We start from the raw sequence: 13649 nt of genomic DNA, 5'->3' as shown, positions 1-13649 counted from the left end.
ACAGTCAGTCTCCATTCTCCGTCGGACTTACGCACAGGCCAGATGGGGCTGTTGAAGGGGAGTGGATCCTGCTGATCACTCCTTGGCTCTCCAGCTCACGGATCATCTTATGGATGGGAATCACAGAGTCTCGGTTTGTTCGGTACTGCCGACGGTGCACTATTGTAGTGGCAATTGGCACTCGCTGTTCCTCAACCTTCAACAGTCCCACAGCAGAAGGGTTCTCTGAGAGGCCAGGTAGTGAATTCAACTGCTTAGCAGCTTCTGTCTCCACAGCAGCTATTCCAAAAGCCCATCTATGTCCCTTGGGGTCTTTGAAATACCCATTCCTAAGGTAGTCAATGCCCAGGATACATGGGGCATCTGGACCAGTCACAATGGGGTGTTTCTGCCACTCCTTCCCGGTCAAGCTCACTTCAGCTTCCAGCACGGTCAACTGCTGCGACCCTCCTGTTACCCCAGAAATGGAAATAGCCTCTGGTCCCACATGTCCTGAGGGCATTAACGTACATTGAGCGCCAGTGTCAACCAAAGCCTTATATTCTTGTGGGTCTGATGTGCCAGGCCATCGGATCCACACCGTCCAATAGACACGGTTGTCCCGTGCCTCTACCTGGCTAGAGGCAGGGCCCCTCTAATACTGGTCTCTATCCTGCTCGTCACAGTTTTCCGTCTGCAAATACCGGCGGGAGGTACCTTCTAGTGGGTCAGATCCCTGCCCACGGGATACTGGCACTGCACTCACTTTCACGGACTTTGTTTTTCTCTGGTCCTTCAGCTCTTGTACTCGGGCTGCCAAAACATGGGTAGGTTTCCTGTCCCACTGTCTCATGTCTTCTCCATGGCCAGATAGGAAATACCACAGCTCAGTTCGTGAGGTCTGTCTACCCTCTCTAGCTGGGGGCGCCCGGTTCTCACTGGTGCCACCTGGGAGCTGTTTCTCTCAATCTTTTCTAGGATTTTCTCCTGTTGATCTTGTAATTTTGTAGCTATGTTAGTCAGGTTATTGATCGAGGTCTCTACGGAGGAAACGCGGGCTTGTAGTGATCCTTGGACCATACTGTCGTACATCCGAAGTTTATTTGCTATAACCGCCACTGGCTCACTCTTTTCCCCAGCCTCCAATGATGTCAAGTAACTGACGTGTGCAGATGGCCCCATACGTATGAAGGTCCACCACATGTATGGTGTAAATCTAACCTTGTCAGGATCGTGATTAGCTTGCATATCCCTTCCAAACAGAATCTCCAACAGTGCCATTTCCTCAGGCGTCGGATCCCTCCTCCATGGTATTCCAGCTCTTCACCAAATGGTCTGCCTGCAAAGCCTCTTTGTAAACGAACCTCTCTCTCACAGCGTCCAGCAGCCGTGCCCAGAGAGACAGGGGTTTTGATTCTCTCACAAATGCCCCTTCAATGCCCACATCCTGGGCAATAGACCTCAAGAACCTTGCTTCACCGCCATCAAGGTTTATGGTATCACCCGTGGAGTCCCAGACTCGAATCATCCAGGTCAGTATGGGCTCATTCGAGTGACGAAGGACATCTGACCGTACTTTCCGGAGGTTGTCATATGATAAGGACTCAGTGATGATTTCTGGCTCCGGGTTGGCTACCTGTGAGGGTCCTGCCTCCCCATCATCATCTACTGGGCGAACTGATTTGGTCTTATATTTCCTCTTTTGGATAGGGGCAACCTCCATTGACTTGTTTGGTTCCTTGGAACTGGCCTTATCTGGAGTCACCCTTGTATCAGACCTCTCACTTTCATTTTTTCCTTTACCCTGTGAGGGCTGCACCATACCGAGCACCTTTTGGTCCTGGTAAATCCTGGGCCTAACTACGAATATTAGATATGACACCGTGGCAATAGATATGACACCTTGCACGAGAAGCCCCAGAAGTAAAATGTCTCTTACATCTAAAGAGAGTTTAAATCTCTCAGAGGCTATTGTAGTGGAACCAAAGGGAAAATGTATGAAGGGTTGGGCAAATATACTCCCCTGTGTTTCTCCATAGGAATAGGTGCCATTATCCTTAAAACCCCAAAGGAGACAGTGTAGGTTAGGCAGTAATATATCCTTGAGAACATATCCCGAAGGAAAATAACAGGTACTGAGTTTACTATGTCATAAAACCAGTGCGAGATCTCAAACATACTTATTGCAATGAGGGTCATAGTGTCTGAGCTGAAAAACATCGACAGGTGGGACATAGATTTCGGCATAATTATATACCACAGAAAAGCAGCGATCTTAGACTTCATGGTGCCTATAGGTTCACAAACACATATCAAGTCACACAAGGGCAGTTATTCCTTTTCCACTTTTCCTCTCTCGGGCCCCACGTTGGGCGCCAAAAGATGTCCCAGTTTAAATGAGACAAGGGTCTTTTGCTGAGGATGAATTAGGAGGAAAAGACCCAAACTTCTCTTTCCAAACAATTATAAATCCAAAATTAAGAGGCTCCAATTGAAGGAAAACAAATTATGGAAAAGGGAAAATAACAGCCCTTTATTAAAAGGTATGTGTGTATTAACAGGAACACGAAAAAAAAAACTCAAGTAAAATAACTAAGTAATACTCCTATACCCACCAATAATCCCCTTCAAGAACAAAACTGATAAACCGGCAAAAAAAGAAATAGTTCAATTTCTTGCACCCTTTGGTGCTGTTCCAACCACAGTCAGCAGGGGGCGCCGTCGGGTCACTGGAGATGCAAAATTTGTAATGTCCTGTACCATTCACCAGGTGGCGCTGTTGGGTCACTGAAGGTGTAAAAACTTGTAGTGTCCTATTATAGTCACCAGGTGGCGCTGTTGGATCACTGAAGGAGTTGAACTTGTAATGTCCAGTGCCCGTCACCAGGTGGCGCTGTTGGATCCTTGGCTGCCACCGGGGAGGGGGAGGGGGGAACAACAGCAATAAAACAGAAAGTTCTCCCAATGGAAGAAAACTCACAAACTTCAGCTGATTAGGGTCCGTTGTAAGCAGAGCTTGTAGTCAGCCAGAGGTGAGCCAAGAGCAGCCGCCAGAAACTCCCCTCCGACAGGAAAAGAAACAAAGGAGCCCGGCAGTGTCTGCAGCCCGCAGCAGCCTCTCACCCCGGCAGTGCGAGAGAGAGAGTCTCCTCCCCCCCCAGCCTCCACCCCCTTCCAGTCACACACCAGCCAACTCCCCCCTTCGTTGTCAAGGAGACAAATCTCCATCGTTAAGGGCTCCGGGTGATTCTTTTGTTCAACTAAAATGGCCCATCACAGAGCACACACACGGGCAGGAGGAAAGGAAAGAAAAATTCTTTGCTAAAAAATACGAACTATGACACTAAAGCATTAAAGAAGTATCACTTTTCTGGTTTAGGATAGATGAGGGGAAACATCCAATTACTTCTTGAAACAATAATGTACATAAATTGCTTTTTTTGTTACTGTTTGGTAAATATGATGAAGATGGAAATAGAGATAGAGTGAAATGTTTTACCTGATAAGTATAAATCAATAAATAAAAATATGTATCATCATATGATCTTGAATGTGAAAAATGTGCCTGAGGAAACAGGTCTGTTACACGGCATGAAGCATGAGAGGATGGCAGTACTAAATTTTCCTCTATTTGCAACAATCTGGAGTGAAATTATTTAAGTTGGGTGTTTGAAGGAATGATCAGGTGAGCTGTTTGTAAATTTGTATATTTAGTAAATGGTTCCTTTTGTTATATTTCAGTCTTAAATGTAAAGATAATTTTTTCTTTCATCCAGTAAATAACCAAATAAAAGATTTCATATATAAAATCACCCACAAAATTCTGATGTCGGTAGTGCTTACCTTTGAAAGTACCCTGGCTTGATTGCTAGAAATATGTTAGTATTTCACCTGATGTGTCTGTCCTAAGTTTAGAACTAATAATATATTTCCGTCCTCTTGAGTACAAAAAATGGTGGGAATGTCATTACTACACATCAGCAGGTAATAAGATACCGGTGCACAAGGGTGGTGAGGGCTGTCCATGTGGTGTAAGCACTGAACATGAGGTGTGAGATGGTATTTACTCAAAATGTTTCAAACATATCAGGATGTCTCTCTAGTTTCATGTTGGACTACCAGAGCATCTCCTCCAGCAGAACGGGAAATTTCTGTGCCTAAACTTTCCTTGCTTTTCTTTGGTAGACTGTCACTCAAAAAAGTGCAGAGCTGGGATTCGCATGCTCTGTTATTTCTTTTTTGCCTGGGGATTTTTGGCCTTGCTAAGCTGAGAAATATGTATGACTTAGAGTTGAAAATTGTCATTTTTTTGTGCAGTAGGAATGCGTCAGGTGGCAAATGCTGATTACATTTGTGGAATTGTATCATTACAGAAGTGGTGAATTCCTACTTAAATCTTCACCTCTTTTTTTAATCAAGTTAATACCCTAAATCATTAATACCCCTTTTATAGCTGCAGAAACAGGCCTTGACGCTACAGTTAAATCTAGGACTTCCAGTGCACATGAAGATGAAGACTGATGTGAAGACTGACATTGTCACCAGGGCAGAGTATTCACACTTCCATTGTTTTCCTGTAGCTCTGATGCTTCAGTGATATCTTGGAGCTTCATTTTCAGATCTCAAAATCCTTGTAAAAGAAGCAGACAAGTACCCAGAAGCTTCATTTTACATTTAGGATAATTAATTGCACTATTTTAAGCATTTTTTTAATGTGCTGGAGTTCCATTTGACCCTTCTTTTTTTTTCTTTTCATGCTTTTTATTGAAGAGGAATGGAAGTGTTCCGGGAAATGCTGAGTGTGTGGCTTTTCATGGAATTTGGCCATTTTTAAGATATTTGGCCACTTAAATGTAATTTAGTGATACTCTAGAGATTATGTCTCCTGTCTCTTATGATTACCCCCAAAAATGCCAAGTTATCCCATAAATAAAATTTTTTCCAGGAAAACAGCATGTTCATCTAACTGTGTTATACACAAACACCCTCCTTCTTTTCTGAATCAAGGAAGTAAAAATGCAGCGTCTTCCTCTAAATATACACTTGTGGTTTTTGCTGCTTTTAATTTTGCACTTTGGTTCATTTCTGCAGTTACTTGGGTTGTATCAACAATTATTAAAAAAAAAAGAAAAAAAAAAAAACACAACCCTGCAGCCGTTTTCAGCTCATGTTGTTCTTGGCACAGGTTCAGTTCTGGTGTCCAACTGGTAGGACCGAAACTTGGTGCTTAACAAGTGCCTGTAGTCAAAACAGTTGGTGTGTGCGAGCGCTGATCTGGTATTTGCTGCGGCAGGTCATCTGCCTGATTTTTTCCCGTGTGCAGAATACCTAATCACGTTGCTGTGTTTCTCTGACGGCATCTGTGGCAATGTGAATCGTTTCACGTTCCAAAAGTACATGTTTACAGTCGTCGTAGAATCAGATTAAGTTGGCAGCCTGCTCCTCTCTGTAAGTGGCTCAGTTTACATTTCTTCTTCTAGCAGGATGTTTTGCATAATTTTGCTGATCCTACTCACTTGTAGACTTTGTGAAATGGAGAATCGTTTTAGTGGGTTTCTGTCAGAAAGCGAAGCTTGTGTTTATTGTAAATAAACACCAGCGGAACGGTGGTTATTTTAGCACTTGATAATTTCCCAGTTATGTCATTTGACCTGGAATGAAGCTTGCGATTGTTGCAAGCATTTTATGCAGCGGATCAGTCTGGGGGTTGGAGCTGGCAGTTTATTTCCTTTGTCAGTTTACAAGAAGTATCAAAATGAAACCGACTGTGCTGTTTCCTTTCCAGTGCGCAGCGCAAGAAGGGTGGAACGGTTTGCGGATATTATTTCCAAACTTTTTCAGCTGGACTTGGAATAGTATTTTGTCAAAAAAGCTGGTAAAGTTATCCTTCAATCTTGCAACATTATGCTGTAGTTTGCTAACATCAAATCCAATTTTATTTTTGTTTAACCTCACGTACTGGGTTTTGCTAGTTTTTTTTTCAGACTGTGGCTGCAAAATGAAAGTGCTTACAAGGTGTTTATGAATTCTTGTTATGAACCAGCTGCCAGTTACTGCAGGATGACACATTTCTGCAAGAGTCTAGTTGTTCAGTTTTCTGGTTGCTGGCTGTTGCTTTTCGGGCATGTGTGGGTTTTTTTTCTGTTTTAGTTTTATTAGGATTAGTGCCAAGTACATTTGCAAACTCTGAACTGGGATCAGTACAAGGTGGTAGGTTTCATTTACTGTTTACTGAAATTGTAAGTATACATTGCTCAACTTTGCAGAGTGAAGGGCTGTGCAACAAAACACTTCAGGATATACTGTAAATAGATTTTGCATAGGTCACGTATGAGTTACCATATGTAACGTCTTTATCAACAGGACTGTGATATGTTGCTGCTACAGAATTACATTGTGAATGAGATACTAAATTTCATTACCATCTGCTTAAATATTATAAATGGGGAGTAACAAACAGTATTCATATTGTGTTAAGGGCAGTCAGATCAGTTACTTTATGCTATTTTAAGTAAAAGGGCTGTGAACTCAAGCATTGTAATGAATACAAGCTTAAAAGGAGTTTTATTATTCTGTAAATGTTTACTAATAACTTTACAAATAACTCTCTTACCTTTCTGAGTTTTAGCAGTTATATTTTGCTTGTTTTTACCAAGTGTAACACCAAGTTATAATCCATAACACTGGGTCTCCAAGTTATTTATGGGCCAACCTAAAATTGATTTTTGCTTTAGGCCTCTTGCACACAGGAAGTCAGATTGTGCTAAACAAGAGTAATGTTTCAAAATGACTGGTGCTGACAAAGTTCTAGTGTCTGTCTTCTGACGACATTGAGAGGGAGTTTTTTGCTTTGTTTCAGCTACCTGAAAAAAAAAACCAAAAAAAAACCCCAAACACAACACTGAAAGACCAAAGGCATATCTTTCTCTGTACTCAAATTGTATCATGACTTTTTTCCTTCGTGATCTTCTGTGCCATTTTGATGGACAAGAACTTAACTGTGAGCAAAAACTGTTCACTTGATTTGGTCCATTTTGAGTAGCTGCATGTTGGGTAAGGATGGATGTTGGTGGGATGTAGTAAGAAATGTTTTTTGTTTGTTGTCCGTATTAGAGATATCTGCAGTTTCAGGATCACATAAAGATCTGTTTGGGTAGAAAAGTGGTATGTTTGGCATATTTTTGTGGTGACATATTTGCTGTAGTGTTGTTGTCTGTAAGGTTTGCCGTGAGCTAAGTGAGTGCTTGATCTTGTGTGAAAGAGTCAAGCCAAAAATTCGAGAAGAGAGTTTCTACTCGGAATGTGGTTCTGCCTCGTTTTCCCACACGCTGTGTTTGTGTCTCTGGAGCTCATGTTGCCCCTCTATTGCTTTGCTTTTTTTGCTTATGATTAGAAGGAGATGTGGTGTTTCCTGCAAAACAGCTGCCAGTATTCCCTGGTGACCTGTCAGAGAGGATCCAGTGGAATTACAGATTTAAAGGCAGGCCTAGAGGACTTTGGCAGCTGCAGCAGAGGTTTGGGGAAAGGCAGGGAGTTGCATTGTGCAGGATGCAGGAAGGAGGATTAGAAATGGAGTACAAGGGCATAGGAGAGAAGCTCTGGAGATTCAAGGACTGTTAGGTCTCTAACAACATAAGGACTTCACATCTACAAACAATTCAGATTTGGCTGACAAAGTTGGACTATATCCATGTTTCCATAGGACATGGAGAATCTCCTGGAATAGTTTAAGATCGTTTGCAATGCTACTGATGCAGAGTTTGCAATGCACATTAGAACGATATGTAGCACCCAGCTTTTGGACTCTTGCCTCTGAATAGACAAAATAACAGATATTGATCTGAAGTTGATTCTTTAGAAAGTGCAGTTAATTCAGTGAGAGAGTGTTAAACTTTCCTCCAAGATTAATGTCATTAATATGATAACTGTTTGACAGCAGAAGTCACATGTTGGTTGTCACTTGCTGCAGTGGCTGCGCAGAGACAGCTGAGAGGTTGCAGAAGGATTAATGTGGTAAAGAGGATTGTAACTTTGATTGTGCTTCTGTGCTCTTGGATTTGACAGCAACTGGTATTTAGAAACAAAACAGAATATGTGTTGTTATTTATGTGGAATGTAACCATCCATTTGGAAGTACTTAAATGAATCAGAAAAGTTCTCTTTCAAACTTGAATACACATTCGTAGATAGCATTGCAGGCTTCTGCAGAAACTGAAAAGTGGGTAGAGAATTTACATTAGTATCTTAGTTGATAACTATTTGCCTTGCAGGATTTTTTATTTTTAGGAGTGAAAACTTTACGTTCACTTATGTCCACTGACTGTGCCACTGCTGTTTGTGAGCAGGGATGGCCACATCCACAGCTGTCTCAGTACAAGTTCATGGGCACTGCTGGATCTAATCTCTTTACATATGAACTGCAAACTGCAAACGAGCATAGAAATTGTAACACGGGTAGCTGATTGTCTCCTGAGCATGTTAGTATGTGAATATTTAATTTTGTAACAACTATTTCATGTGTAAATGTCTTTTATTCACATACTAATTTATTAAATAGTCTGTATAAGAACAGATTTGTACATTGTCCGTAATTCCTTGTATATATGTAAAATAGGAACAGATAATTTAGTACAAAATTTTAAAGAACAGATGTGAGCAGGGAAGTCAGTTTCATAGAGAAGCCACCACCACCCTGTCTTAAGCAGTTGATTTTGACAGCTGATGGCTTTCTTGTTTTGTCGTATATTGTCATTACTTTTCTGAAACATTACCAATGTCTAAGACAGATTCAATACCATATACATAGCAAGGAGGTAGGAAGCGAGAGGCAACCCAATAGTCCTTGAGAAGGAATATATCAATATTTAGTTACAATTTATGCCCCCACCATCGAGATTCATCTGAGAATTGACACCTTTGGCAAGTCCAGCCTCCTGTGGCCAATGTTTGCCCTGCTCAAACAGGGATTCTTTGCCCCTTTGTAGGGAGTTACTCTTCCAGCTTTTTACTGTGCCATACCTGCAAGGTGTTGCTACCATCTTCTCCTGCTGACACCAAAGTGACAGTCACTTTTGTGAGTAAATGTGCAGATTTTACCTGTCCGAGCAGTGTCTGAGAACACAAATGGTTGTGAGGCACTGGCTAATTATATTCTTTCTCCTGTGTGATTTTACAGTGGTCACAGTTTCCATTTCACTTCTAGGAAATTTTAAGAGAAGCTGGGTAATGCTGATGAATCTCAAATAGAGTCTGTCTAAACAGTGGAAGACTTTCTGTGGCCATGTTCTGGGGGAAGAGGGGAGTTTGAGCAGGTGAAAGGAAATGCCAAGTATAGCTCTTGGTTCTGATCACAAGAATGACAACCAATCTGACAGACTCAGCTACAATAAGTAATCATGTAATCTTTTCCTTCCCTATCTTTTAAGTAAGCATCCATTTAAAATAGTGAGATGCCTTTATTGTATTGTCATATCACAACAGTACCTCTTCCACCATTTTCTATGTTAGAATAAAAAAATCCATGGTTATTGTTCTGGTTTGCTCTTGGGAATCAATAAATTGAGAAAGTTGTTTGGAGAAAAGCACCAGACATTTAGTTTGATTAAAAATATAGTACAAAGGGATTGTGAGAAAATAACTTGCTATGGCATGTAATACTTAGATGGCTTTAAAATATAAAGTTGGGGAATCAGTATCTTGAATGTTCATCTTTCCAGGAAATTAATTTTAATAACAGAGTAATATATTTCATTTCCAAACATATCCATAAGGTTGAAATCGAGGACACAGTTTACTAAAAAGCAGTCAAGCTTGAGAAAACCAGTAACTGTGGTAAAAATTTAAGTAATTAATCTTGAATTTATATAATTTGTGTATGGAAATAATGTTTTTTCCTAAGTTTTGCTTTTTATACTGCTCAGTTTTGTTGGTTACATAGCAGTTCCTCTTCATCAGTCCTGAAGTAATTAATGGCAAAGTTGCAAGTTTTGATTAGGCTAATTAAAATTGATTAAAGAGTTGCTGAGAAAGTTGGTAAATCTTGAAATAATAACTATTATTTAACAAAATTAATTCTCCGTGAATGGAACTCTGCATTTTAGAGGCAGATGGGTAGCTTACACGGTTGTGGCCACAAACGTGAGGTGAAAGGAATGTAAATTCACAGCATCCTGCAAAGCAGTTTTAAAGGCACACTGAGTTGTGTGGTGAAAACTGGCAAATGACAGTTGGCATTTCTGGGAGTGAGGAGTGATACTTTTGTATTTGAAAAAAATTAAGACTGTTTTGTTCTTCAGTTGCAGGAGAATCTGGAGGGAATTTCAGCATTTGTAATTAAGGCTGTGAATGTGAAGATATGGAAGTGCTTGATCCTAAATAGAAAATGCCTTTATTTAGGCATTGGAGATCTAAGAGAAACAGTTTGGAATATTCTTTTTTTTTTTAAGCATTTCTCTTTGTTCTTGAGGTATTTGCCTATTGCAAATTAATCATGGATGAATCCTTCTGCTACTGGCAAGTTTTTACTTGTGAGGATGCCAGACAAATTGTCATGTTTTGATTCTCTGTGGGAAAATTTATCTTAGTTATCTTTGAAATATCAAACTAGTGAGCACAGGATTGATGATGCAAATAGAAAACCTTCCCTTGCAGCAGCAGGTCACTGTTGCTTCCCTTACCTGCTCTTGGCTGACTGGGCAATGCTGTTCAAGCTCAAAGAGTAGCACCCACTTGGATTCTACAAGTTAAGTGCTGAAGGCTTTAGACAAGGAAAAATTGCTGCATGTTGAAGGAGAAACTGCAGCTTGTCCAAAGTTCTTGGCCTATGATTACGTTCCACTTGGTACATTTGATTACTGTGTCAGTAGGGGGATACCTGGCTGATCCCTGCCATGGAGGCTTTTGGTGTTAGGGCACCTGCATGCTGCAGTCAGCTGCTGCTGAGCTCTGCCCTGCTGACTGGAAAATTCCTCTTCCCACAGCCTGTCCCTGCCACCCTCTGCTGCCTCTGGCTGGGAGCACTGGAGCCGGCTCGCTGCAGGGTCAGGGGCTGGGGAAACAGGGTTCCCACAAGTGGGGGGACAGGACTGTTAAGGGTTTATAGCATCTCTCAGCAAAAATCAGCTCCTGTCTTTTGTCGTATTTTGTAATTGTGCTTAACTCGACAGCACAAGCCCAGTGTTTGCAGCATATTGATCCAGCTGGCTGGCCAAGCACTAGCCAGGAGGAGTACGTGATCTGTAAAGAATGATTTGTAAAGAATGGCCAAATACCTCCATAAAACAATATTTTTACTTAACAGTATCAGGGATAGGACATGTAGATTTAAAAAATACTAATAGTAACCGAACACAAACAATTTCACTGAAGCCTGTCTGTCCTGAGGCCTGTTCTGTGGGATCAGCCAGGCCTTGCTTTTTGCAGTCCTCGAGAGGTGTGGTGTGAGGGCAAACAGTGCTGACCTCCAGATGACATGTTTATAACTGAGATATAAACTTCTGGGTTTTTGCATTTACCATTTGCTCTGTGTGGAAAAAAAAAATAAGTTTTTACCTTGAATGGTACTTGGAGATAACCTCCAAGGTACAAACCAAGGCCCTTCCAACCTCTAGAAAGGCCGGGAGCAGTAGATCTTTTGCTGCTTTTCAGTCTTCCTGCTGTTTTTCTTATAGTTTACCATTAAACTTGAAACAAGATAGTCATAAAACAAACTGCCCAATAATCAGGTCGTGTGAATTCTACATAAACCATTATAGGAGCAATCTCATATCTGTCACAGATCATTTTACCAAGTCATCTGAACTGTTCTTGCACATTCTCCTCTTTCTTCTTGACATGAAAGAGTTAGGACACCAAGTGCACATCATGCAGATGATAGTGGTTGCTTATTGCTTAAGAAATTATTTGAGATTTCTGCGTGAAATTTTCTGGTAGATTATTATCCTTTGTTTTACTATTTTTTTTACATTTTTTCAGAGCATTTCACGGAGTTAATTTTGTTTAATTATCATTTGGTTGATTGCATTCAGAATAGTAATGAATTGGTGTTCTTTGGAGTGATGAAATCATTGTAACTAGCATAGAGAGGAACAATTTCCTCTTTCCCAACTTCCGTTTTTTCTTTTAGCCTATGAAATGTTGTAAAATTCATTCCTTTTCCATTACAGAACGAAGACACGGTTCAATGTGTAAACCTTCCCCTTCTCCAGCTTCTCCAGCCTGTAATTCCAGGACATCCCTAGTACAGATGAAACCGAAATCCTGTATCAGCGGCCATAACCCTGTCAGCAGCAACTCAAAGCCATTCAAAACGCCCAAAGACAATCTACTTACCTCCAGTAGCAAACAGCACACAGTCTTTCCTTCAAAAGTGTCACGGGATAAACCATGGTAAGTACCAAAATAATGGTTACCAACGATGTTGGTGTTCAGTGTATCTCTATGTCTGTACCACAATGATCAAAAAAATCTGTATTCTTGTCCTACCTAAGTTTACAGTTTAAACCTCTACAATTCTAAAGGAGGAAACTGGTGATATTTTTAAATGAAGAAAAAAATTATATATAGGAAGGGGAAAAAGGACTGGATTACTTTTCTGATGTTCCCTCAAATATTTTTTCTAAGATACATATAGCAAGTAAGATATTGACCCAGTTTGCTATCTTTAAGGTCCATCTTCCATTACAGTATCAGCCCTTAAAACTGATGCTTTTAAACAGTGGGATAATTTTTGCAGAGGTTTTAATATTGGCTTAACTGATGTTCATGAAAACTTAGTGGTTATAGTCATTTATCTTCAACAGCAGCTGCTGTTGGAGTTCGTTCTGTATTTTGATAATGTTTGATGCCTTATAAGATGGCAGAAGAAAGTTCTGGCTGCAAAAATCACTATTTTGGGGGCGTCTTACATCATGTACTGTGATATATATACACATACAGGCTTTGAGACTGCCATGCCCATCCTCCCGTGACTGTGATGGTAGCAGCAGAGTTGCAAAAATGTAAATGAGAGCAGAACTGGGTCACTATTTTATCCCATAAGAAACTGTTTTGTCTTTAGTTATCTACAGGAAAGATGCTTTGTGATTAGGTCACTAGGTTGGTGACTTGAGATCTGGGTTCAGTTCCTGGTTCTGTTACGCCTTAGTTTCTTCAGCTTCAGTTCTCTGTCTGTAAATTTGAGATAGTGAGACTTCCTTTTTCTTAAGGTTTATCTACTTGTTTTGTAAAGATCCTTCCCTTTAATATGTAATACCTAGCATAAGAAGGCTATGATTTTAAACAGCATTTCTGGGCACAACTGCCTGAAAGCAGTAAATCATTTAATGCAAACTATTCACTCATGAGACAAAGCATAAACTCAAATTTTATTAAAGGAATAGCTCATGCTTTCTGAAACATGCACAAGTTGGTATGATTTCAAAGACAGCAGCTTCTGCCTGGCTGTAGAATTTACCTTGCACTGTAACAAACTTGGTGAAAATCAGTTCTTCCTTTAAATCTAAACCCACCACCTCTTTAAGCGTGATGAGTGTTATGGGCAATTATGGTATATAATTCTGAAAATAGAAAATCTGAATATTTAGATTACACACACACAAATTAACTAGAATAGCCTCTATCTCATCTATGTGTAAGTTCCTCATTAACTACTTAGAACCAAATATTATTGA

The 13649-nt window shown here is 40.5% G+C and overlaps 1 protein-coding gene across 6 annotated transcripts in view; it reads left to right on the top strand.

The window, feature by feature from the left end:
• The window catches only part of ATXN7L1 (ataxin 7 like 1), a 126553-nt gene that overhangs the window by 77581 nt on the left and 35323 nt on the right, over positions 1-13649 (top strand). For 3 of the 6 annotated variants that reach the window (XM_050325089.1, XM_050325087.1, XM_050325088.1), the window contains one exon: positions 12144-12366. In XM_050325089.1, the coding sequence (XP_050181046.1) occupies positions 12144-12366 (223 nt within the window). Of the gene's footprint in view, positions 1-5289; positions 5428-5752; positions 5855-12143; positions 12367-13649 lie in introns of those variants that run through there. The other 3 variants (XM_050325090.1, XM_050325092.1, XM_050325091.1) reach the window with 3 other exon arrangements.

Source organism: Myiozetetes cayanensis, unplaced genomic scaffold, assembly GCF_022539395.1.
Source record: "Myiozetetes cayanensis isolate MyiCay16 unplaced genomic scaffold, myiCay2020 scf3, whole genome shotgun sequence".
In the NCBI taxonomy this organism is placed as follows: Eukaryota; Metazoa; Chordata; class Aves; order Passeriformes; family Tyrannidae; genus Myiozetetes; species Myiozetetes cayanensis.
Note: the sequence above shows the minus strand (reverse complement) of the source record. Positions and strands in the feature narration are given on the sequence as shown.